Source organism: Prinia subflava, chromosome 3 (assembly GCF_021018805.1).
Source record: "Prinia subflava isolate CZ2003 ecotype Zambia chromosome 3, Cam_Psub_1.2, whole genome shotgun sequence".
Taxonomy (NCBI): Eukaryota; Metazoa; Chordata; class Aves; order Passeriformes; family Cisticolidae; genus Prinia; species Prinia subflava.
The window spans coordinates 98,683,012-98,709,745 of record NC_086249.1 but is presented as its reverse complement, the minus strand read 5'-3'; the positions used below and the strand labels follow the sequence as shown (position 1 = coordinate 98,709,745).

At 37.0% G+C, this 26,734-nt stretch overlaps 2 protein-coding genes across 3 annotated transcripts in view; one reads left to right on the top strand and one right to left on the bottom strand.

Annotated features, from left to right (window-relative positions):
* Positions 1 to 26,734, bottom strand: part of PRRG1 (proline rich and Gla domain 1) — a 531,308-nt gene that overhangs the window by 247,475 nt on the left and 257,099 nt on the right. The window lies entirely within an intron of this gene.
* CFAP47 (cilia and flagella associated protein 47) overlaps positions 1 to 26,734 on the top strand; it is a 270,139-nt gene that overhangs the window by 177,354 nt on the left and 66,051 nt on the right. For both annotated transcript variants that reach the window (XM_063393003.1, XM_063393002.1), the window contains exons 52-57: positions 5,261 to 5,436; positions 7,730 to 7,837; positions 11,390 to 11,501; positions 16,295 to 16,399; positions 17,996 to 18,152; positions 25,010 to 25,105. In XM_063393003.1, the coding sequence (XP_063249073.1) occupies positions 5,261 to 5,436; positions 7,730 to 7,837; positions 11,390 to 11,501; positions 16,295 to 16,399; positions 17,996 to 18,152; positions 25,010 to 25,105 (754 nt within the window). The remainder of the gene's footprint in view (positions 1 to 5,260; positions 5,437 to 7,729; positions 7,838 to 11,389; positions 11,502 to 16,294; positions 16,400 to 17,995; positions 18,153 to 25,009; positions 25,106 to 26,734) is intronic.

Sequence of the window (26,734 nt, the reverse complement as noted above, 5' to 3'; positions counted from 1 at the left end):
CCAATCTTCAGTATAGATGTTGGCAAAAAGTAGCTGTAATTGGTAATTTCTTCTTCTAACACTGCTGGATCTGAGAAGGAAATCTGCCTGTTATCTCAGGAGTATGGAGGGTTATTGAGCTTCAGTCTCCATGGATGCAGAGATGCCCTTGATTTCAAATTCAAAAAAGTATTCATTAAGATGTGAGCATAGTTATTACTTTCTCAGTTGTGGGAATTTGGGATGTTAATTTTACTTTGAGTCAGTCTGTATCCCCTTGTCAGGTATGCTCCGTATAATTATCTTAAAATAGCACTTCACTTAGCATCCAACTCATCTTTGATACAACTTTTTCTATCTTTACAATCTATCTTACTTTTCTATCTTTTATCTTTGGATGGAAATCCAAGTATGTGCATATTATTTAGTTCATTAGTTTTCCTATATGTGTATAAATTATTGGAATATCAGTTTGGTGTGGGTTGTGGTATCTTTTGGTGCAGCTGAGGACAGTATAGATAGGTTCAGTCATAAAATGTAATCCTTTTTCAGTCTCTTCCTTTCCTTCCATTTCAGAAAACTGGTTTTTGTAATCATCTCTTGCAAAAGATTGTTTTCCCAGTTTGTTTGCTTGGTACAATGTGTAGGCCCCATTAAGAGGTTAACAGTGTAGTAATTTTTAGTCAGAGAGCTTAGAATTATTGTAATAACTTTTGAACTAATCATTGCTGTATTCTGTTTCAGGGCATTATTACCTAGGCACTAATGCACATTTCAGCTAAAAGAAATGCAATTTGGTGTGAATTTTCTATGTAAATTTATATGTAAATTTAAACCTGAAACTCGCTGCCCTATTAGCTTCTGATATTAAATGTCCAGTGCAATTTTTTTCCTTCTAGTTAATTTCCTGTACTGCAATAGTAATAAGAATGAATTCCTTGCTAAGCAAGTTTTACAAATATATAATTTGCTTAAGATGTTTAGTCCTAAATTTCAAGCAGTTCAATTTGCTGTTCTGATAGACTTCACTGCTGATGAACAGTTGGTGCCTTTTTGAAAGCTGATATTTTGCAAGGCAAAATATGCCAAATAAAATGGGAAAATACAGTATCAAGGGAATAGCAATGCTGTGGTTCCCTAGTCTCATAACCCTACGTGGAAGAGAGAGGATTATCTTGGCAATTCATTTACACCCCAGAGAGAAAAACAAAACAAAACAACAAAAACCAAACAAATAAACAAAACCAAACAAAGACCCAAAGCAAGCAAGCAAACAACCAAATAAAATCACAAACAAAAAGAGAGCTTGTACAGTGAGAGATATGGTTCACTTCTTCATTCATCTTCTCCACTGACTTAGAGTGAATAGGAGATGTGCAGGATTCAGCCCCTCAGGACACAGGAGCTCAGGAGTTCCACGTGTGACTGATCCGTGCCAGCTGAGTGTGGATGTGCCTGTCTGGGTTGGGAGTGTGTGTGTGGAAAAGGAGGGTGAGGTGTGACTTAGGGGCACTTTGCACCGAGCAGTTCAAGAGCCAGAACTGATTTCTAAAAGTAGTTTGACCAAACTGGGCTGAGCTCTGTTCAGCGTAGCCCCAAAACTCTGTCATCAACTGCTGCTGCTCAGCTCACTTGAGCCTCTTTTGTTCCAAGAAACAGAAATGAGTTAATAATGAGAATACAGCAGGAGACTCTAACTCCTGCTACTGACATGTGGACACTGATGGGGAGGTTGAAAGCTGATAATTTTTGTTGCCTTGGTTTTTCTGAGTTTTTTTAAAATCCTTCTACTTGTTCATAAGATGGAATCAGTTCTTTAGTTTCTATACAGTATTAAGGGTCAGTTTTTCACTTTCTCACACTTTGGAACATGAACAACCTTTCTTGTTTTTGTTCACTGTCCTTTGTTTACATATTTCTAGCCTGGAAATAATGTTGGTTGACAGCTGGTCTGGCCAGTGGGGTGAAGGGGTAGTAACCCCAGAAGCCAATCCACAACCAGACCCACAAATGTATAAAAATGGAAGAAATAAACAGGCTCGTCCTCTTTTTGGGGAGCAGCTTTTCACTGCACACCTCCTGCCTCCGTGTTGTTGTTTTGTGTGCTGCTTTCACATTATTTGAGCCTATGGAAGAGAGAGGGCCAAGATGTATTTTTTCACCAAGATTGCCACCATTCCAAGTTCAGTCCTTGAGTGAGCAAAGAACCAAATGATTTGGACAAGCACCTACAAAGGGAAGAATTTCTGCTGCATTATCTCACCATATAAAAATAGCATATAAAAATACCATAGAAAATTATCTCGCCTGTAAAAATAACTTTCTTGCTGCTTACTCAATTGGAAATTTGCTTCTCTAGTCACAGCCTGGCAAACTTGGGAGCAAATACAAATGCTTTCACCACAAGGTCTATGGATTGAAAATGCTTCAAAAAATATGGAGTGAATGCCATCTCCTTAAACAAATTGGGTTTTAATTGAAAACAATATTTCTAAAGAATAAGAATTCAGTCAATCTGTTAGACACTTTGGCCGGGTGCTGCTTTTATTGCCACCTGCTGATGGTGAGAACAGGATTATTACTGAAGATGAACAGAGGGAATTGTTATACACAGTAATTGTAGAATGTGTCCATCTTCCTGCAAATCACCTCGTTGAACTAAGAAGAGGATTAGTTGATAGTCCAGTGCTAGTCCAGTGCAGGGTATACAGTACCATAAGTAAAATTGCATATTATGGACTTGAATAAATTAGATCCAGTTGCTCAAAGAAATGGAGAAAGGAAGGATGAGAAAGTCTTTGGTATAAAATATGTCAGGAAAATATTTCAGCAAACAATATAATATCACAAATGATCAATTGATGGTGGTGAGCATCTTTTGAAACAGAGTTTGGTTTACAGAGTATTATGCACAGACTTAGGCTATTAATGTAAGACTGAGTGTTAGCAGTCAATTGTTTTTTCCAATTTCCATAGAGAATAAATGTTATCTCATATTTACATTTAATTTTATTTAATTTTAACTCTGATGAGATTGTTTTAAATAACCTGCACTGGACAAGAAGTGGGTAATTGAAAGTTCTAGAGGAATAATAGAATGACTTATTGCACAAAAGTATCTCTGTTTTGGTGACTGGCAGCCTTGATATAAGAAATGTTTGAAGAAAGAGATTAATTTTCTTCTTTTCTCAACTTTTACATTTCTCCTCTGTCAGAATGGTTATAAAATACTCAGCACTGAAATGTGGAACTAAATTAATGACTATAAATGTGTTTGGGAATTGCCTGTGATGTTCCTCTTTCACATTCTGTCTGATAAAATGGTACTTTCAAGAAAAAATAATACTCTTAGCAATTGCATGGGCATTTTGTTATTTATCCTAATTCTATGCCTCCATAACAATCCAATAAGGCCTAGAAATGACAAAAAAATGTATATATGTTCTGCTGATAAACACACATCTGTTCTTACTACCATCTACGAAGTAGCAGGTCAGTGAAATGTGTATGGCAATTCCTGGGAAATGCATAATCTTAAGCATTCATTTTATACTGGCAAGAGAACAGTGTTTTATCATAATACTGGCAATGTAAAATTTTCTTTGTGCACAAGATTAAAAAGATTTCTTTGATAGTTGCTGCTTTTTTCCTAAATCAGCTGTCCCATATTTCCTTTTTACTGTAAAAGTATTTCTTTAACACAGCATGTAGATGTTTTACTATAAAATTGTTATGAAGCCTTTGGTAATAAAATGGTAGATAGATTTAGAAACTTGTTTACACCAGTAAAAACTATTAATCTGAGCTTTAAAATATTTTATGGCAAATTTAAATCCCATTTTACTGATGCAAGGCACTTAAATGATTTAAATTGTTGGTGTAGTCTTGCCATCTGTAGATCATTAAATGTATTTTATATATATTCCAGTAGTCATTGTCTATAAATGGAAATAAGTATAAATTTACAAAATCATAGGCAGGCTGAAATCAGTGTGAGGCAACTCTGTGTGGAGTCATAAAAGTATTTAATATTAATTTTTAGCTTGTTATTAATTTTAATAGGCCTTTTATATTTTTATCCTTTCATATTGCAACTTGAATTATTTACTTTATACAAAAAAGTAGCTGGAATAATTTTGCTGTGAGAAACAAATCAGTATATGTTAAAAAAATGAAAACCAACATGCATTTTGAAATAAACTGCTTGGTTAGAGCAAAGGAAAGAGACCAAAATAAGAGTAGACACAAATATAGGTACAGAGAAATAAACACATATCTTTATTTTTGGATTTTGTATATTTTCTATGGATGAATATATATATATATAAATAGAACATATGTATTTTAAACTGCAGATGTGCCTCCTGGATTATCACAGTGTGCTGCCTTCATAAGTGTGTTCCTCCTGGTCTACTCAAAGTGCTTTGTTTCATGGGGTGTGTTGATGTTGACACACACTGGGCACTAGGATGAATTCACACCATTTCTATCCTTACAGCAAAGGGAACTCTGCTGAAATGTAGGAGCTGTGCAGAGTGAGCTGTCTCTGCCCAATTCCTGCTCATCCTAAAGGAACTCCATGGTAAAATATCCATATTTATCTAATAGGCCATATTTGGCTCTGTTTTATTACAGTAACTGGAGTTTTCAATGCATCTTTAATAGTATCAATGTTTTCCAGGTGGTCAGGGAAAGATGGTCCTTCCCTTGAACAAAGATATGGAGATCACCAGTGAGGGAAATAGCCTAAAGGAATAACATAGGGAATATTTATTGTGGTGGTATTGTTTTAATGCCAAGTTTTATGATGTAACTTATAAATGAAGGGAACAGATCCAGCAGAATTCAGCCTAATCATTTGCCAGCTTGTGAAGTGGATATTTCCAATTGTCTGTGCTTGGCTGTTGGGAGACAGCTTGGAGTTTTGACCTGCTTGGGCTTACAGCAGATGGGCTTGAAAGGTGGATTTTGGCAAGCCTTGGACATATCTTGGAAGGTGAAGTGGACTGATAGAATGCAGACCAGCCAGAAAGATTGGAACTTTCTGTATTTATGAAATTAAAGAGTTTACAATTTGAAGGTTGTCTGAAATGTTTCTTGCTGCAACTTGGTTTTTGGTGGGTTAGTTCACACATCAAACAAAGGAGCAGCCTGATTTTGCATAAGTGTAAACACTGAGTAAGCACTGTACACTTGTTTGAGGAATATCTCCTACGTGTAATCACTCATAATTAATTTTTTTTTCTTTTTTTTTTTCTTTTTTCTTTTTTTTTCTTTCTAGGAAACTGTTGGGATTAATATTCCCATCACTAATCCTACCAATAAATTTCTCAAGATGACTGTACTGCTGGACCATCCATCCCTTTCTGGAGAAAAATCTTTCATTCTCAAGCCCAAACAAACATATTCATATCATGTACAGTTTACTGCAGCTGCTCTTGGCTCTTTTGCTAGCAGGTATGTTGTAGAGTTTTGATACTTGTGATTGTGGCTGTTTTACTAATAAATGAACTACTTTCACTAAAACCTATGTCACTTGATGAAAATATTGCCCTTAAAACCCCACAAAAATTCATAAATGGAATTAAGAAAATTCCCAGCTTTAAATGTATTGTACCCCTAAAAGCAGCTTTCCTCTCAGGGGAAAGGCATTATTGACAGGCATTAGAGTAACTCCTTGTTATTCTACTTCACTACAATTTAGTGAACAATGTTTAAGAAACTTACTTAATGGCACAAACCTTCCTTGAAAACTTCAGATAAATAGTTTTGTAACTTTTAAAGTTCTGTAAAGGGAATAGCACAATTTCATTTTTTTACTGAGAATTAACGAAATTGTGAAACATAACTAAAGCATGTGGAGAACCCTTTAACTCTCTGCACTTAAATCCATTTACCTTCATGACCTTCCATTACTTAATCATGATCTACTAAATGAGTATGGAGAGGTTTAAAATTAAAAATTTTTCATTACATTGGAAATCCCAGTGAAAGCAAGCAGGTATTATATTTAGGTAGAAAAAGAGAGATGACCCCTTAGTCTTAGTTTCAGTTAAAACAGTTCAGCAAGTAAATGAACAGTGCAGAATTGCAAAGTTTATTTCCCTGGAATTTGGTTACCAAAGCATTATTTAGTCTAAAGGCTGATTGAAAAACAATTCCCTGTTTTTCAGTTAGCTCAGCTAACTGGCAAAAATATGGGGATGGGGTGGAGGGTGAGGTGGTGATTTAAGAGGAGGGCAGAGACATTTGACCACTTTTGATAGAATATTTACGAAGTCAAAATCCATTCAGAGTTTTATTCAATTTGCCTGTATTGATTTTTCCAAAGACCAGAATAATATCAGGTATCATTGAGTGATACAGATTCAAATAATACTGTTTATGAAAATGAGTACTGTTACAACTCTAGTAAGTATCTTTTTTTCTTTTTCCTGTGGGCATTTGTAAAAATTATGCTATCTTAAATTGAAAATGAGAATAGAGCTCACCTGTTGTTTGGTTTGTTTGTTTTCTCATACCAGATAATATTTCTGGTGTTTTTCAAGTGCAGAATTTCCAAATAATAAGATCAAGGTTTATTTTAACAGGACCAACCTTTGGGCTCAGCTTTGGTGGGCTGGGCATAGGGAATATATGCAGAGGTGAAATAAATCACATGTGGACATTCTCCAAAAGGTTTTGCAGTTTTGTTCTGGAAGGGTGTAATAGATCTTTTAAATTGTATTAGCTCCCACAGACTGCAGTTAGAGCTGGCCAGAGGTACTTCCACATCACATCCACACTGTTAAATTCCTTTTCTAAAGCCATGGTCTGTTTCCTTTGCTATGTTAGCAGCTGGGAAGAACTGCTTAAAAGGGGTTGTGGCAGATGTACCTTTTCAAATGGTTGAATCTTTCCTAGAGCTGTTTTACGCTCACTTTGAAAGCTCTGTTGGCACAGGGGATAGTCTGGAACCATAAAGTCATGGAATAGACATAGTTATCTATAATTTAGAAAAAGAACTGATCCTTAGATAGTCATGGGTTTGTACACTGCATTTCCTCTACGTTTTTATATGCTTTTTATGTGCGTTGGTTTAATGTTTTTATGACTCAGCTACTCAAAAGTCCTCAAGAAATAGAAAAAGAATTCTGCAGTAGGAAAGGACTGTATTAGAATGTTTGTCACTGGAATATATTGCTGTACATATCTCACCTAGCAGCAAGCAATTTTCAGTCATGACAATCATGGATTGTATATCAAAACAATATGTTGAATATTCCTTGAAGTGTATCACTTTGCCATGCTTAAAGGAATGTATCTATATCTATTCCTCAGTTTTTATCACTAGATTCAAAAAGATTTTCCTTTTTAAAGACAGCATATGTTATTTCTGTGACTTTTCCCTTCCAAAGGGCTAAAAAGAAAATACTGTGGTGTTGAAATGAAATCAAAGCTTACTCTTACAAGCTGATGTTTGAGTTGTATTTTTGATAAAAGCAAGATAACAAATGAAAACTACAAGCAACAAATTAGTTCTATTGGTAAAATTTAAGAAAGATGAAGAAGATATTTTGTTGCATCAATAATTCTAAAGATTATTAGACTTGGTAGCCGAATTCAGATACCAGCGAGAAGTGTTAGAGGAAAAATATGATCTAATTAAAGAACTCACTATGTTGAACTCATTAGGTTTCTCCTGAATTTTAATCTGTTTGTGTTTTTTAATGATCTGAAAAAAACAGCTGTCATATTTATCTGTTTTCAGTGTCATGTTCAGGTCAGACATGGTTGGGGAATTCTGGTATGCCCTGAAGTTCAATGTCGAGAAGCCATCGCCAACCACGCTGCCTGACATAAGATGTGAGCTGGGAAAGTAAGTGAGAAGCTCATAATGCTGGGCTGGGTCACTGCTTTTAAGTGTCCTGGAAAACATATGAAGAGCTCAAACTCAGAATAGTGCTTTGTGCCTGCTGCAGTAGCTTGCAGAATATTTTTTTAGATATATTTGCAGGTAGGTGAAACATTCCTCACAGAAAAACAATTGAAATTAAATTTTAGCCTCTATGTAGAATTACTCTCAATTCTTTTTATAGAAATCACTCTATACTGCAGAATGTAAGCACCAAGATCCATTATACAGAGCTCTGTAGATTTGCTTTATTTTCTGTTTCTTTTCTTCTCTCTGAACTAGGACATTACTGACAATCCTGCTTTACAAATGCTTGTATTCCGGTCAGCAATATCTTTTACCTCTCAAGGAATGGCAAAATAACACAACTTCTGTCCTGCAGGTCCTCTGGGTAGACATGCTTGAAACACTGCAAGTGTTAAGAAAGTGAACACCTTAGAGAAATTAAACCAATTATTACCATCCTTCAACAAAATTTTAACACGCATTTTGATAGCATCATGTTCAGTTCAGTTCTGACTTTCAAGACATAAACTAAAACTTTGAAGTTAAGACTTCGAAGAATGTCAAAATTTCAGTAGTGCTTTTCCACAAATTACCTCCACCTCCTAATAGTTTCTGTGGGCACACTGCTCTTCTGCATGCTAAAATCCACTTACTTCTGTGTATCTTTGACTAAATCTGCAGTTAATGTACATTACAGACTGAGCAGAAATGTTGTTGGAGAGCACAACACAAAATTTTACCTGATTAAATTTTTGTGAGTGAATATATTGTGCTGTTAAAATATGATGCACAGGCTGGAGATAACTGACAATGCCTTTGTTATAATGTTCTAAAGAAAAATGTGCTATTTTCTGGCTTTTACTTTAAAATTCTGGGCTGACTGGGAGTAAAAGCCATAATTTTTCTCTACTATGTAGGCTATTGCTATTAGGAGTTAGGAATTACTTAAAACCTTTTTATTCAGACTTTCTGGCACTCATAATTTTCTCTGGCATGCACTGCCTGGAAACTACATGCACAAACGGTCTAGTGGAAAATGGCAAGTCATCCTTTCCTACTGCAAGCAAAATGGATGTTGGAAAAGATTAGCTCCATTAACTACAACTCTTCCTGTCAAAACCCTTATCTAAAACTCCTCAAAGCCCAGGTTTTAGTTTTTCAAATGAGATTTCTTTTCCCTTTGCAAGTACATTCATGTTGTAGGTCCTGTGTATCTGTAAATATGTGGGGGAGCACCGTGTCCAGTTCTGGACAGTTCTGGGTTCCTCAGTGCAAGAAAGGCAAGGAGCTACTGGAGAGGGTCCAGTGGAGGCCACAGAAATGATGAGGGCTCTGGAGCAGCTCTCTTACAAGGAGAGGCTGTGAGAGCTGTGCCTCTTCTGTGTGCAGAGGAGAAGGCTGGGAGGGGATCTCATCAATGCATATAAATATCAGAAAAGTGGGTGCCAAGAGGATGTGCCAGGCACTTTTTGGTGGTGTCCAGCAGTGTCAACATAATGTCATCAGCACTCATTCTTGAGGTGGAAAGTGTTGGACAGTGGCAGTCAATGATGGCATTGAAGTTACAGTTCAATTACTGAGAATTTCTCTGCTTCGTGAAAAGATGAGACAGTCCAAGTAAATTAGCCTCATTAATGTATGTTGAATAGGTAAAAGCAGTGAATGTAGACATCTGTGTATTGTCTAAGAAAGAGAATCGGGTTTTGGGAGTTTTTTGAATGGATTTATTCCTTACTGTGTACCCAGAGATGTGAACTGTAAATGTCATCAAATGTTTGAAGCATTTCTGGTTAGTGAAGGTTTGGAGATTTTAACAAATTAACTTTCATTCTACTGCCTTTTCCTTGAATGCAGAAGAAGCTTTAGCATATGAATATAAGAATGATGTTTTTCATTGTGTCCTAGCTGTAATCTTTTTTCCATTGTTCTGAAAAATTGAGGAATCTGTGTCTTTGAAACATTACCTGGAATTGGATTAGAAGCCAAGAACCCATGGATAATTTAGTATCAATTTCTAACCAATTCTTGAGAGAAAAATATTCTAACAATTTATTGTTTAGTCCTTCTTCAAATTCTCTAGAATTCTGGGGCTATCACAGTCAGGTCTGCTTTTTGTTTGTGTCAAAGTAGATTTAACAGATCCCTTAGCATGTGTCTCTAAGGAAGGAAACCTTTCCCTGATATTTTTCATCTTTCCTTATCCATCCTGTTATGGGCTCCACAGTGGAGCCATTGAAGATGAATCAGTTGAATGATGTTCACAGTGATTTGGAATTTATTGCCACATGCAACAATTTTCCAGCATAACCACAATAGTCACTCCATGTAGGGTGGCTGGATTTTGATGACTTGAAGAACCTCTAACAGTCGAGTAATTCCTTACTGAAGTTTCAGATACTCCAAGTTAGTTTTCCCTCTGACAAAGTATGTCATATGAAAGAGATAAAAAGTAGAGATGGTAAATGGGAAAAATGGGAATTATCAAGTGAGTCTCAGCTTCCTGTGTGAAAGTTTCATGATATTTCTTTACTCTCAGGCTTTGAGATCTCAGTGATACAGTGCTTTGGCAGTGTTAGAAACGAGTCTGCTGCTCACTGCTGGGGATTTATGTCACTGCATGGTGTGGAAGGAGTCCACCTGTGAACAGGTTTTAGGGTCCGAAGTTACAGTCATAAATCTGGACTGAAATATCTTCTGAGAGTTGCTTCTTATATTTTCTTTTTCCTTACTGATTTAGCCATGATTAACAGACTAATTTTTCCCAGACGATAAATATGTGGAGCAATCAGGCAGCTGACCTGCCACAGCTTTGACTTGAGGGAATATCCATTAGGAGATAAATTACAGCAAAACCAATATATGTATCTCATTTTTCAAACTTTTCTTATTTACTGTTTTCACTTATTCACCTTGAATCTCTTCTCTGTGTCCCTTGGTATTACAACAAGAATGTGATTTATGGTCATATAACTTTCCTAAACCCCAAAAATTTAGTATTTTGACCAGAATAGAGGAAATTCTGGGAGTCTTATAAATGATTTTTAAATTTTTCTCCCTATTGAAAATATCTCATGAATATTATTTAACTGGAAAATAAAGAAGGAAAGTCTGTAAAGTAGAGGAACAGCTGATTTAAAGCATAACACTTAGGCAATCAGCATACTCCAGTCTTTCATCTGGGAGGGTCACTGTTCTCATAAAAATATATTATCTACATGTGCAATATAATGATTCTGTGATTATGCTGTTATAAACAACACAACAAATGAACAAAATGAAACATTGAATGAATTCAGGATTTATTGTTATTAATAATGATTATTAATAATAACTGAAGTTACTAAACATGTTTCCACACTAGTAGGGAAGTGAAATAAAACCTAATTATTATTTTTAAAATAGAAAAATCCAGCATTTTTTCAGGAAAAAAAACCCCAAAAACTATGTATAATGACATGTAATGGAAGAAGATTTGTAATTAATCATCATTGTGTATATGACTTTTTCCAGATGGGCTCCTATAAACATCCCTCTTGCCAATCCTACTAATGAAACTCTGGTGCTACGAATGGTTAACAGCAATCCCAGCAATTTTATAGTTGAGACTGACCCAAGCCAAACTGTAAGTAAGATTTCTGTGCTTTCACAAGAAAGATAGAAGAGAGCCTTCTTTTTAAAACAAATTGAATTATGTATTGTACTGTGGGTTCAGAATATACAATCTTTTAGACATTTTAAGTACGTATTTTAGAAATTTTATGGCCTGAGAAAGAAAACAATTAAACTTGGAAAGCAACTCAAGCTGAAGTACAGATGCTTTGTTTTTTTTTTTTTCTTAGAATGCTTTGTGGAATGGTTTTGAGCAGGGCTGCAATGTAGGTTGTAAATAATTCAGGATATATTAGAAGGAGAAGTTGTAAACAAACCAGCTGGTTAGAAATTTTGTAAATATCTAATAATCAACAGGATAACTAGGTAAATATTTAGGTTAGTAGATAAACTATTAATGGAAGAATACAAGAATATCTCATAGTCAAGACAGTTATAAGCAACTTGCAAGGACTATGAATAATAATTTGATCAATATAGCTGCAAAGAAGCTTCAAGCAAATACCTAGAATTGATTTATTCTCCAAACTCACAGTTACCTTGAGAATAATTTCTATAGAGCAAATCTTAACCCTCTTGTTCTTATGTATTCCACTATTCCCTTCTCCACTACAGAAGCCCTTCCATCTTGCTGCCTAACATTTATGTTCTTTCTAGGAATAAGAATTGTGTGGATTGGCTAAACTTTTTATATTTTCATTGAGATTTGTTAGAGTTCTGGGTGGTCAGGATTTAGAAAAATATTTGTTATTGACCACTGAATGCTAGTTAATAGTACAGGTCCCATAAGCAATTCTTTGGATGTTATTAAGCTAATTCTGTGAAATGTGTGACCTTTTCATGGTGGGGAGATGAGAAAAGGGAGGGCAGATGCATGGAAACTCTTAAATGAGTGGCACTGAGCACCTCCATCACAGCCTCTTAGGATATGAATTAAGAATGTTTAACATCGAAAGACAGAAAGAAAGACAGACAGAAAGACAGAATGACAGACAACAAGGAAAGACAGACAGATAGACAGGAAGGAAGGAAGGAAAAGAAAGGAAGAAAGGAAGAAAGGGAAAGAAAGAGAGGAAGAGAAAAGAGATGAGGAGAGGAGAGGAGAGGAGAGGAGAGGAGAGGAGAGGAGAGGAGAGGAGAGGAGAGGAGAGGAGAGGAGAGGAGAGGAGAGGAGAGGAGAGGAGAGGAGAGGAGAGGAGAGGAGAGGAGAGGAGAGGAGAGGAGAGGAGAGGAGAGGAGAGGAGAGGAGAGGAGAGGAGAGGAGAGGAGAGGAGAGGAGAGGAGAGGAGAGGAGAGGAGAGGAGAGGAGAGGAGAGGAGAGGAGAGGAGAGGAGAGGAGAGGAGAGGAGAGGAGAGAGAAGTGCTGAATGAGAAGGAAATGGTGCCTTTTCTAGACATCAAGAAGGTAATCCAGGGAAGACACCAGAGCTGGTTGGTCCCTTCAAACACAAACTGTTCCACAATTCTATGATTCTATTCCTGCAAAATGGTTTAATGGTCAGAGAGAGAGGAGAGGAATATTGTAGTACAGTAAAGCTAAGAAGATACAGAAGACCATATGGGGAAAATGGAAGAATGATACATAGGCAGTATAGGTTCAATTTTCAGAAACTAAACAGCTTTCACCCTCAAGTATAGCAGTACAGACAGACCAAATGTTTCTAAAAGGGGCTCTGACAGTAACAGCTAAAGGAAATCAAACTTATTTACTCAGCTTGCCTATATATCACTACATGGGATTCCATTAAATTAAAAGTATATTTCTCAATTCTAGTTTTACCAACATTATTATAATAATAATTATTATTATTGTTGTTATTATTATTATTGTTATTATTTTTATTTTATTTTATTTTATTTTATTTTATTAGAAAGTAAGTAGATTTTTTTGCCCAGCTTATTTCAAAACAAATTACTTTTTGGATTCACAGAACATCATAGTGTGTAATACAAAATGAATTTTTAAAACCAAATCTATACTCTAAAAATTAACAATCCTTTCTGCTTTCAGAGCAGGCAGTCTGCTGGATTATCATATCTCCGTGTTGATTATTTTGATTCATTGTGGCACTGCATTTGCTGAGTAATGATAATATGTCAAGTAATATTTATTGGAAATCAAACTCCTGTCTGTTTGCATCTCTGTGGAAGAGTTATTGTTCTGAATAATGTCGATGTCTTACTGCAATTACTCAATGTTTAAAAATCTTAGTGTTAATTTAATTATGTAGTCTTATTCTGTGCCATCCTGCCTTTACTTACTTAGTCATTTTATTCAAAAGTATTTGGGAGGGAGTGTTTTCTACTCTGGTTCTTTCTCCATTTGTAGGTCTTCATTTGATAAATGCGTCTGGCTAGTGGGTAGGAACTGGACTGCAAATGAAAGTTTAATTAACTGTTATGGCAGTAGTCTGATGAATTACTTTAAAACTTTCTCCCCAAAAAAAGAAAATAACTTTTCAAGTTTTGTGTATTAGTTGAGCACACCTGAGCTCTGTCCTCTCTTCTGCACAACCTGCCTCCCACTGCCATCAGTAGGAGTATCTGTTATTCAAGGAACATCAACATGCCCATCCCTCACTGAGCTGGTACTGATGACTAGATTTTTAACTTTTTATATATTTTCATATATTTGTGACTTTGGAGGCTGCTAATACATGGTTGTAGCTTCTAGCACTTTTCCTACCCTTTTTTCCTTACATTTTAGAACAATAAACTAGCCTTCTAACACGTTCCTCAGCTACTCTTTAGTCTTCTTTTCAAGAAGAGAACCTACAACACAGATGTTTCGTTTTCCTACCAGAATCTGAGAAGACACAAAAGAAATAGGACAAACAAACCCTTGGACTCATTCCAATGGCTAAAATTACTTAACCAACTGCTCTTCTATTTGGACAATATTTGATAGCTATACAAACCAATTAACCTTATAAAAATTGTAGAACTGCTGTATTACGTGTGCATAATGACATACTGTGCACCCTGAGGGCCTTTCAATTAAAGATTTGCTTTTATATATTATCATTTTAGCACTCCTTGGAAGGATCTGTGTTTTTTTCCAAGTAACTCTACCCTATAAATACGCCCAGGGGATGACTCCAAGGGCAGGAATGGCACGGTTCCTGCGTGGGCCCAGCTCTGGGATTGCAGGGAAAGCCATGGGGCAGTGAGGAAAAGCAACAAAGGCTCTGTCAGAGACTGGATGAGTGTCCCAATACAACACCTGTGTGTGTGTGTGGCTGGCGACGGGCCAGGCCTTGCTTTGTGGGGAGATAGTGAGCTCTGACCCCCCAGCCTGCTGAGCTGTCCGTCCATCCCTCCATCCATCCATCCATCCATCCATCCATCCATCCATCCATCCATCCATCCATCCATCTATCCATCCATCCCTCCATCCACCCATCCCTCCATCCCTCCATCCCTCCCTCCATCCCTCCCTCCATCCCTCCATCCCTCCATCCATCCATCCATCCATCCATCCATCCATCCGTCCATCCATCCGTCCATCCATCCGTCCATCCATCCGTCCATCCCTCCATCCCTCCATCCGTCCATCCGTCCATCCGTCCATCCGTCCCTCCCTCCATCCATCCATCCATCCATCCATCCATCCATCCATCCATCCATCCATCCATCCATCCATCCATCCATCCATCCATCCATCCATCCATCCATCCATCCCTCCCTCCCTCCCTCCATCCATCCATCCCTCCCTCCCTCCCTCCATCCATCCATCCATCCATCCATCCATCCATCCATCCATCCATCCCACATTGGGTGGTGCTACCAGAGCCTCTGATTGGCAGAGTTATCCATCAATCACACTCTGGGGCAGTGCTGATTGGCCAACTGAGTGGAAGGCCTGCCTGAGGGGCGGGCCAGTGAAGACTGTGGCGCTTAAAAGATGGCGCACATCTGGACAGTGACTTCTCCTGGAGTTTCTGTTTCAGTCATTCTGGAGCACGAGGAGTTGGTAGTTATGTGTCTGTTTTGTTAGTTCCAGCTGTTGTAGGGTGTTGGTGTGACCTTCATTTATTGCAAGCTATATTCATTTTATGAAACACAAGTTAACTGCTCGTAATATCAATCAGTTATCTTTTTATCTCTCCTTACGTGCAGACATTATTTAGACATACATAATATTAAAAGTCTAATACCTGGTTTTTTATTAAAGAAATAGTCATAGTAATTGTGTGTTCAGTGATTCTGGCTCATCACTCTCTAAATGCATTGGCATTTTTATTCTTCACAATTTAATTCATTTACTGCCTCTCCAGTTCTTCAAAACAGAGATTAATCCATTGTAGTCAGCTGCTTTGCTTTTGCCTGTGCAATTGAGTCTCAAGTAGAGTACTTGAGGTGAAGAGAAAACTCACAGCATTATTTACAGTGTTGGTTTCGCTGAAGGTGAGGAGAACAGAGACAAAGCACTGGTTTATTAAAATCTGGCATGTCTCTCCTTTCTAAGCCAGTCTGTGTCTGTGGGCCCCTGTGATAACCCTGCAGTGCCATCAGTGCCATCAGACACCGCCGTGCTGCTGGGACGGCGCTGCAGAGCTGCCGTCCCTGTCCTTGGAGCAGTCCTCACCCCAGCCCTGGAGCTGCCGGGCAGGGGACGTGCAGGGACTGCCACTGGGATTGTTTGCTGCAACAACTCGCTGCCTGAGAGGGGAGAATGCATCTGGTGGAACACATTAATCACATACACGTCAACACTGTTGGTACAAAACACGAAACAGACTCAAAAAAATTGATTTCCTCTCCCTTAACTCTGCTTTCTTTTGCTTCTTTCTTGTGTTTGTACAGCTGACTATTCCTCCTCATTCCACCACTCAGCTGCCCGTGAGATTCTGTCCCTCTGCCCTTGGGAAACGCAATCACAAGGCGAAAATAACCTTCCAATGCCCAAAGGTATGATAATGTGCTTGTGCCCACAACACTTGGGATTCAGGTTAGGTACTGTTTATGATAGGCAAGGAAGTAAGAGCTTCAGCCTGTAGATCAAGGTGAAGTTTGGGTGTGAAAGAGCAAATGTGAAGATGTTCAAAATTTATAATTTATTTTATCCTTAGTTTTACACAGAAATAATTCTGTTTACAGTATTAAAATGTGGCCTAGGAGCTAGAAGAGGTAAGGAATAATTTTAGCTTTCTCAGCTGAGAAAAAAAGTTGAGCTGGTTTTAATGTTAGAAGACTGGCACTTCGTAGGAGTGTCACCTCTGAAATTAAATTTCTTCTTATTTTTCCCAATCCCCACAAATTGTTTCATTTTTTTCTCTGATCTGAATTTTTATCCGATCTGAATTCTAGAAGGTCACACATTTGAAAAAGTGAATTCTTCCTTTCATTTTATCTGAAAATGTTTTTTCTTTGAACACCTTAGAATTATTGACTTCTTCTTTCTCTGTGGATTTTCCTAAAGTTGAACAAGAAACAAGTAAATAAAGAGACAAGTCATCAACATGACCTAGTAACTGTTTTTAAACTACAGCTGGAATAAAAAAGAAAAACTGATAGTACAATGTAAATGGTGATATTTTGTCATGCAAGATGTGGTTAAATGAAGCCTTTGTTTTCTGTGCAATTTCCTCTCTGTATTTTTTTTTGAGTTTCAGATATCCTAAAACACTGCTGACCTATGAATTATTCCAGTTGAGTGCTACCAGCAGTTTTCAGTAGTGTTTTAAGAAATACTAAAAGAACAAATATTTTCTTCATATAAAAGCAAATTCTTTTATATGAAGAAAACAAATACTGAAGGCAGTCACGTGGCAATTTTTTTTTCCTGAAAAAGTATGTTGAACAGACGGGTTATTTGCAGGTGGTGGTGGCACAGCATTTATTTTCAGAATCTCTCTTAAATATTTATTAAGGATAAAAACAAGGAGACAGCAATTCTAATATGAATAGTATACATCCAAGGTCAGTTCAAGAGGACACAATGTCCTTATCTTTGAAACCTGGCGATTCACAGAAATCTTAGATCTATTGTTTCTTTCCAATATCTTTGATTTCTCTGTGTCTAAAGGTTAATGTTCATTATTATCTTTGGAGTAGCACTTTTAGGTTTTTGTGTGATTCTAATACTGTCCCATCAAAGAATTATTTTCTTTCTTCCTTTGTTTTCTGGAGAGAACTTCTCACTTCATCTGCTTTCAGATAATTTTTTTAAATATATGTGCTTTGAATTTTGCTTTTGCAGCCACCTACATCTTTCCACTCCCTGCACTAAAAGCTCTGAGTAGCTGGATGGAAGTTAAATACTATGTATGTGAAGTAGGACAGAAATTAAACACAAAAAGGAGATGTGAACATCTCCCAGAATTAAGTTATTGATTTCCGGATAGCAATGCTTAGAGTAACAACAGCTGGGAGAAAGAAAAAGGAAAGCAAAAAGTTCACTTACAGCAGAGACACAGAACAGCAGAAAAAGGAAGTAGGCAAAATACTTTAAAATGTACAGATCCAACTCATCAAATAATAAATAATGGCACGTTTCATTCACAGTTTGGAGATAGGGTATTTAACCTGACGGGATCTGGAGTTCCTCCTGAGCAGAATGAAACAACCACCATAAGTGCCTGCATTGGGGAGTACTCCTCTATCGTCATCTCCTTCGAAAATCCAACTACTGAATATGTGGTGGCAGATATCAAGCTGGCAGGTACAGGGGTTTGGATTTTTTCGTTTTTTTAGAATGGGGGGAGGAATTTAAGCTCCTTGGGTTCCATTAACAGTGAAAGGGACGTGATTAAATTTTCCTCATCCCATTTTCTGGCAATAGAGTTCTTGTGTATTGTCCCCATCTACCCTGAAAACTCTGTAGAATGTGCTGTGGGAGATAAGAAAGAACACAAACCTGCACCAACTATTCACAGAGAACTTCTTAGATCATGCAGCCCCATGTGGATGTGCAGCTGCTTGCTGGCTGTGTGCTGCACTGTAGCATTTCTGTAACAGGAGACTCCTGGGATGTGTTTTGGTAGCTGTGCCTAAGCCACATAGCTAATGCTGTGCTTTGCTTTTGCTCCTCAATCACCTTCAAATAATTTATATTATTTGGTCAGATTCTGGGCAGCTAAAGGAGTTAGTAAGAGAGCAAGGGCAAAGCAGTTTTAAGGTTTTCTTTGGGATTTTTTGGATTTTTTTTCTGATGACCTTCTAAGCAAGTATGTTTCATCAGTATTTTCAAACATGCTTTAAAGGATAATATGAGATCCAGAATTATCAGAGATCAAAAAGTAACTGTCCATACTGGGATTTCACAAATGTTGTAAGAACTCAGGTTCTAAATACCACATTCTCATTGGTTACTAAAATTTCCTCAGTCAAAGAGACAATTTCACTTTGAGTGCATCAGAAGGCTTTAAAATGTTTTCTGAATCTCCACCTACTCGAACATAATATTTAGGTAGCATCGGAAAACAGGTGCCAAAGCATGTCCCAGCATCTACAAATAACAAAAATTGAAGATAAACCTTTCAGTTTTATCTTCATAAATAAATAAATGTAAGAGAGAGAGCAACAAAACCACAAGAGAACAGCAAAATTAAGCCTGTTCAAAGGTAAGTTTTAAGCCATGTTTACACACATGCTGTGATTTGGGGTTTCTGGTACATAGAATTAGTGAAGAAATGTGATTTTTAAAAACTGTAGAGTTGTGTTTGTATGTTGCATTAAACTCATGCTTTTTAATCCTACCTTCTGAATATGAATTAGAAATAAATACTGCTTTGTCCACATAAGCAGTTCATATATGGGGGATCTTGGAAATATGTTTACCTAAAAGGTCAAGAGCATCTTGGTCTCATGACTAAACACTGTTCTTTTGCTAACCAGGGTTTTTTTGTCAGACTTCAGAGCAGTTTCCCCTGTTTAACTGCTGAAATACTTTTCTTCATGACAGTCACAAAACAGAGAACCATTTGTAAATGACCATCTCCTGTGAATTTCAGTTATGTTCTCTTCTGGGAAACACCGAAAGGAGAAACAGCATGCGAAATACTCAGTGCTTACAGGCCCAGTGAGTCATGGCCAGGATCCTGGGGACATTGCCAGAGTTCAGCTGCTGAGCCAGGCTGCCTGGCAGAGAGGGGGGATCCTGGAATCAAGATAAACAGAGTCTTGTCCAGCTCCCCACTTCCCTGGCATCTAGGTGTCCTTAAGTGACAAGGAGCACTGCAGGCTGGCTCTGCCCGTGGACACAGGGCAGATGCTGCAGCAGGGGGCATTCAGTGTACGTACACAAGGCTCCAAAGTGCTTCTCCCAGTAGAAAAGGAAATGTTGACTGCACACCCCAGGAGCTGCTCTTGGGCAGTCATTCTGATTGTGCAGTCATTGCTTCTGTAATCCAATTGGAAGGTCTGGTCTGAGGCAGTCAGGAATTGTTGAGGTTTCTCCCTGGCACTGCAGTGTGAATGGCAGAGGCCTCACCAGCTGGATGAATGCTGTGGCAGGTGAACTTTGTTTTGAGAGGGAAATGGGCAGCCTGTAGGGGAGCGACAGGCTGTGGACTTAGAGCAGCTGGAGGTATTCAAATCCACAAACCCAGAAGAAATTCACAATGTAATAGAACAGTTGGCTAATATGATTGTGAGATGGTTGTTTTCTGTGAAAATTCACATTGATCAGCAGATTTTCTGTTGACTGGGAAAAGGCTTTGTTGTTTTCTCCTTTGAAAAGTGATGGAAGGAAGACTGAAGGAGCAGTAGGATGATCAGCCTCACCTGAACCCTTGGTGGGGTCATTGGACGCCTCCTTTTGCAGTGTGTGTAGCCCATGATTTGCACATTTTCTTGCAGTCCATGTCCAAGCCCATGAAGGTCAAGAAGGTAATCAGGAGTAGTCAAATGGATTTCCTAAGTGCAAATCATGATTGACAAATGTGATTGCTTTCTGTATGGAAATGAGTGATTATGCAAATAAAGGAGGAGCAGTGAACGTAATATACTATGATTTAGGAAGACTTTGTCACTGTATCCTGTAATATTCTTGTTTGGAAGCTAAGGAAGTCTAGGCTTGATGAACAGGCTGCTGAGTGGATTGGAAACTTGGCTGAACTGTTGGTCTCAGTGATGGTGATCAGCATCTTGACATTCAGCTGCTGGCTGGCAATGATTGCTGCACCCCAGGGGTCAGCCTGGGGGCCCCTGTTATTCCAGACCTTTATTAACGACATGGATGATGACAGAGATTGCAATGTAAATTAGGGACAGGAACTGACATGATGGATGGTAGAGCTTCAGTGCAGAGGTACCTTGATAAATTGTTGGTGCAACTCAGTTTTGAATTGCTTTGTTCATCAACTCATCATTCCAGGAACAGCTAAAGACAAAGTGAACTTTTACGTTATTAGTAATGCAATTTTTATGCTAAAATGTTAGCCCTTTGTATTTTCCCCTCACTTCATCTACCCTGTGTGCTTATCTTAGACCAGACTGTGTGAATTAGAAGTGCTGTGAATGACTAGCTGTGCAACCCATCCTATTTGACCAGGAGATAACTGATTATATAAACCTTTGAAATGCAGGTGTGTATTCCTATTACATCTCATGAATGGAGGATGCTTTATTTTAGTGGAAAGTGCAAGCTGGGATTCTGATTTGTACAACAACAAGAGCAATTAAGAGATGCAAACTGCTTGTCTTAATTGAGAATAAATCTAGTGCCAGACAACACAGTTTAGTATTCCATTACTATCAGGTATTATTTGTAAGAATGCTAATCCGGTGTGCTGGTCACTAAATAAGGAAGAATAATCAAATTTATCTGTGATGCAACTTAATCAGAAGTTATTTATAGATCTTAAATAGTCTAACTAAAGCCTAGTAGACTGTGAAATTCTGACAAACAGGAGAAACTGCATAGTTTAATTGTTTTGGTGAAAAGTTATCTTTCTAGCTGTTGAGCATGAACTTGCCCAAGGAAGTTGTTCAGGTGACAGAGACAGAAGCATCTGGCTTAGACAGTGAAACAAACTTAGAAGTTTGTTTTTATGCAGCAGAAGTTTTCAGTCTTCATTTTTCTTTACCCATCAGTAGACCTGACATCATGATGATCTCATGTCTCTGTGATCTCTGGAATTACAGAAGGTCTTCTCTGAAAAAAAAAATTCTATACTGCAGTCTTTATAAAAAAATAATCATACCTGTCCTTTAAAGTCTGTCTTGAATTTTAAAATCAGATTAATTGTAATGTTAATTTTCTAATACAGTTCTTCTTGGTGACCTGTCCATAAAGTTTATTTTTATTGTAAGAAGATAGTTGATTTATACATTCAAGCTGTATTTAGATGTTGTTCATTCTATGATTTGCTTTATGTAGGAATACTTAACTGGAATTTTTATTTCCTTCCTTCCAGAGGAAGAGATATCTAGCCTTATAAGTGAAATCTTGGATGCACGAGTGCAATTTAGCATTCCTGGCCCTTACGTATCTTGAGAAATAATATGTCAGGCTTATTGCTGGTGTTACTGGAGGCCAGAAAGAGGCTGGGATGGGGAAATAAACAGAAGGCAGCAACTCATAAGTCAGAATGACATGCCTGACTGATGTTGATCTTTAGAAATTGTCTTTTAGACCATGTGCCTTTTTTTTAAGAGAATTCAGCGTATCAACAGTGAAAATAGGGCATGTTGATTAAAGTGTAACAGCAATAAACATCAACACTTATAGATTTACTTCATTACTTTAAAGAAAATTACACAAGTTATCTGTCTTATTTTCAAGTAACATTCCACAGGCAGTTTCTGCCCTATATAGATGTGAAATTATGTTTAGAACTGCAGAGTTCAGGAATTAAAATAGACATTAATTGGGAATTGTCCTATCTGGACCATTTCTGAAGCTTTCATTTGCATTTCTGAAGCTTTGTCAAACCCAAGAGCATTATTCCTCAGAAATGTTTTTTTTTCTGTGAATTCTGACTACTGTTGTAGCACAAACAGTCCTCTATTTGAGATAATTATAGAGCAAGTAAAACTACTACTACTACCACCCTGAACCTCTTTAAACTATCTATTTTCTTACTGAATTAAATACCAGTAAGTTTTATTCCCAGGATTTAAACACTTGGATGCTTAAATGTGCAGCTCTTTCATCAACATTCACAGCTACATGAAGAATAGTCATGTGAGTAATGTTTATTTGACAGCAGGTGATTTTCCCCAGAATGAGCCATTGGCCAGAACCACAGAGCATGCAAACTCTGGTCACAGGTGGTTTAGCTGTTTCAGGTTGAATGATGCTGCTTTTCTGTAAATAACACTGTACAGTATTTTTACTAAGAGTTTTTTTGAAAGCAACAAAAATATATAAATAATTGAAACTACTAAAATCTCCAGTGCAAACCAGAGGCCACAGAATTAACCTGTATAAGAATTATCCCTAAGTATTAGTGGTTTCTTAATACCATAATGCTTTATTTCAGTCAGTGTGGACAATTTAACTTTCTATTTTCAGAAGTCCAAATAATATAGTTCAAGAAAAAAATTGCAACAGCTTTTGCAGAGGATATTAATTTCAGAGTTTGAAATTCTGTGCTCAAGGAAAAGATTAAAGCTGCAGCAGTAATTAGGAACTGGATAAGGGAGGTGGGTTGGTTCCTCTGGAATCCAGTGTTACCTGCAGTGGCAAAACTGGTATCTGTGGCAGTGTATAAGATTGCTTATTAAAACTCGCCCTATGTCCAAGATAAAGCTGTATTCACAGTAGGTTGGCTGTGTCTTTTTTCAGTCAAAGATTTCCAAACTAGAATTGCAACTTTTTAAGTGTACTTTGCAAAATATTTTCAAACTGCTTTCTGGGACTTTATGCAGTTGAACTAATTAAGTGGAACTAAGTACTCAAACTCAAGTCTGCTACTTGGTCATTTTTCATTCAGGCAAAATATATTGGACTAAGTATTATTCTATATATATATATGTGCCAGTGTTAGAGTGAAATAGTAAAGATGTGAAGAAATACTATTTTCAGTTATCTAGCCAATTTAGAATAAAATTGCTAACAGCACTTTGTGCTGATTCTGACATAATTCAAGTCATTATTTTAGCTACCAATTAAAAAAATAGTGTGCAATATATAAATGCACCTCTGAACTGATAAGTGCAGTTTTGAAGCATCATGAAGCATAACCTAGTGCCTTTAATAACATACAGTGAAACTCTACTTCAGATTAAAAAAAAATATCTCTGGAGATTAGTTAGCTAGTTGTGTGAAAATTACTTTTTAGCTGAATGTGTAGAAGGATATAAACTAAAAATAAATACCATATATTTTAAAGTTTGCTAAACTCTTTTAGTAGGGGAAATTATTTAGCTTATTAGCATCCTGGAAAAAAAGAGAAAATAATTCTTACAGAATAATTAGCATTATAGAGGAAGATTTCACTATAGCCTTGTTTTTGCCACTGCAATCTCTCAGGTCAGGAAATAAGATGATACAGTTGTTTCAGTGATATTTTAAAATGAGTGTGTTGGCTTTTCTTACACACCCATCTTTTAATATTTGGACAGGGCCCTTCAATTCTTTTTGTATTTCCTCATAGTTTGCAAATCTAACTTTCAGCCTCTAAGCTGGTTTCTGAAATCTGAAACCTTGTTCTTGAGATGAAATAATTTTGGGGCTGTTGCTCTTCTTACAGGAACCAAGAATGAGAGTGCCAAGAGAGCTGTTCTGTGCCTTCCTGAGCATCTTTGATCATTATTCTTTTTTTTAAACCTAGCTTAACTTTGTTCCATAACCCCAAGTGACAGTTTTCCCTGGCTCTCAGATGAGTCCTGTGTGTCCTATCTTCCTGTCAGCAGTTCATCATTCAGTGTTACCACACTTTAATATGAGATATTTTACAGATATAGTCTATCTATTGGTCTTGGGTTCTTGGAGTTAGCTGCTAGACATATTTCCCACAAGGAATTTCCTTTGACTGCTTGAACAGTTCCAAAACCTATTTATAAAATTGGACTTCAAACCAGTTTTCCTATCTCAATTTTCATTTATCCACTGCATTGACAGTGATCAGTGAAGCAATCTGAATAATGCCTAAGTCCTTTGTCTTTAGGGACTAATCTGTTGATTGATCCAGTAATTTGCCAACAAGAAAGCAATTCTTGTCTGCAGCTGTGTCTGCACTGCTGGTTCTGAACCTGTGCCTCTTACATTCCATGTCACCAGTGGCTTTCATTGCTACTTGAGTTTTTTTTCATTTAAAAAACAGTTTATTTTGTGATCTCTAAATGTTATTTAACTGAAAACATTACAAACTTTGTATTTTCCTGATGCTGTGTTATTTCATTTTAATTCTATTTAAAAATATCCATATTGTATCTATACTTCCCAATGAGGAAAATACTGAGAGAGCACTAAGCATACTAAGCTGAGTGGGAAAGAAGGGGCCATGTGCTCCCATTCAAGGATGTATTTTATAACACCTCTGTCTGTGGAGCTGTTTTATGGGGGAAATTGTTCCATCAATTTTGAATTCTAAATTGGTTTCCACAAATAATTTTTAATTTTTGTTTTAGATCAGGAGCTGTTGAATCAGGATCTGAGTGAATCTGTCCTGGCCCAGGCCACCTGTAAGGAATCTGTTTTTCAACTTCTGGTTAAACAGCTGCAAGGTATGTAGCTTCTTAACACTTAATATATATTTAAACTATTATTGTTACTTATTTTATCAACTTAATCTTCAACAGGTCACAGTTTCCTGAAACAGGAAGTACCAGAGTGGAAAAACATGTAATTTCTAAGAAAATTATTTTTAAAATAAAATTTTTGTAGTTTGAAGGATCAGTTAAGAGGAAAGAAATTCCAAAAATCAAAGAGTTAGACAATTGTAACTGCTTTTGATTTTTACCAAATTAACAGAAAACAAAAAAGAAAACTATTTCATTCTAGATACACTTATGTTTCTCTTCAGCCTTGTCAATCACCTTAACTAATTTTGGTTTTGTTCAGGGGGATTGTCTATTGTTTTGGGGGATTGTCTATTTGTTTATTTGTTGTCTGTCTGGTTTTTTTTAGAGATAATTCTGGTCCATGATTTCTGGGAATATTACAGATGACAGTATTTTCCAATTAAAAAACTATCTGGAAAGAATTCAACTACTTTGTTTATTATCCTGACAAATTTTAGATGTCATCGCTGGTCATATCTGATCTGAGATGGGATATAAAAGGAAGGAATTGCCTTTAGTGCTGTAATTCTATCAAAATTTCTTTGACTTGTATATGATAATAATTGATTTATTTGATTTATCTAGTGTTATTATAAGGCTTGGATTATCACAGCAATTGCATATTTTAATAATTTAAAATTATTCACTGCTGAAGTATAGAAGATAAGTAGATTTCTGTACCTATTTTAAATGTTTTTCCTACTAATTATTTCTATTGATTACTTCTCAGATATGCTTTCTAATTTCAGAACCCGCAGTTAAATTATTCATATCTTCAATTATTTACCAAAGAAATTAATTTTCTTTGCTCATATTCCCCACAAATATGTGTGAGCATCTGTTTCATGTTACTATAGATATCAGAATAAGCCATACCATTTTCCTTGAAAAAATAGTCTCTCTAACATTAAAGAACTTGTTTAGAAATATGAAATTAGGATCACTTGTTTACAATTTCATTCAAAAAAATTTGCCATATGCCATGATTTTCCTGTAGATGTACTTGACAGATCTTTATTTTGTAAAGGATGTTGCAGACCTTTCTCTTCCCAGCAAGGAACTTTTTTTGTTTTCCCTCCTGGAAGCTCACTATTCCTCAAAACATTTCTTGGTGATATAGAAAGAGGATTTAGAAGAAAAAGAGGTGCAAGGCTTGATCTGGATGTCATGTCATTTATATATATATATATATATATATATATGTTTCTTTTGGTTTCATCCCAGGCAGCAGCCAAGCCCCAGGCAGCCTCTCACCCACTCCCCCTCCAGCAAGACCAGGGAGAGAATTGGAAGGGAAAAAGGTGGAAAACTCGTGGGCTGAGATAAAGACAGTTTAATATGGGAAGAAAAGCCACACAAGCAAAGCAAAACAAGGAATTAATTCACAGCTTCCCAAGGGCAGGCAGGAGTTCAGTCATCTCCAGGGCCCCATCACATCTAACAGTGATTTGGGAAGACAAACCCCCTCACTCCAACCATCCCTCCTTGCTCCTTCTTTCTGCCACCTTACACAGTGAGCCATGATGTCACACGGTCTGGAATGTCCCTCTGGTCAGTTTGGGTCACTGTCCT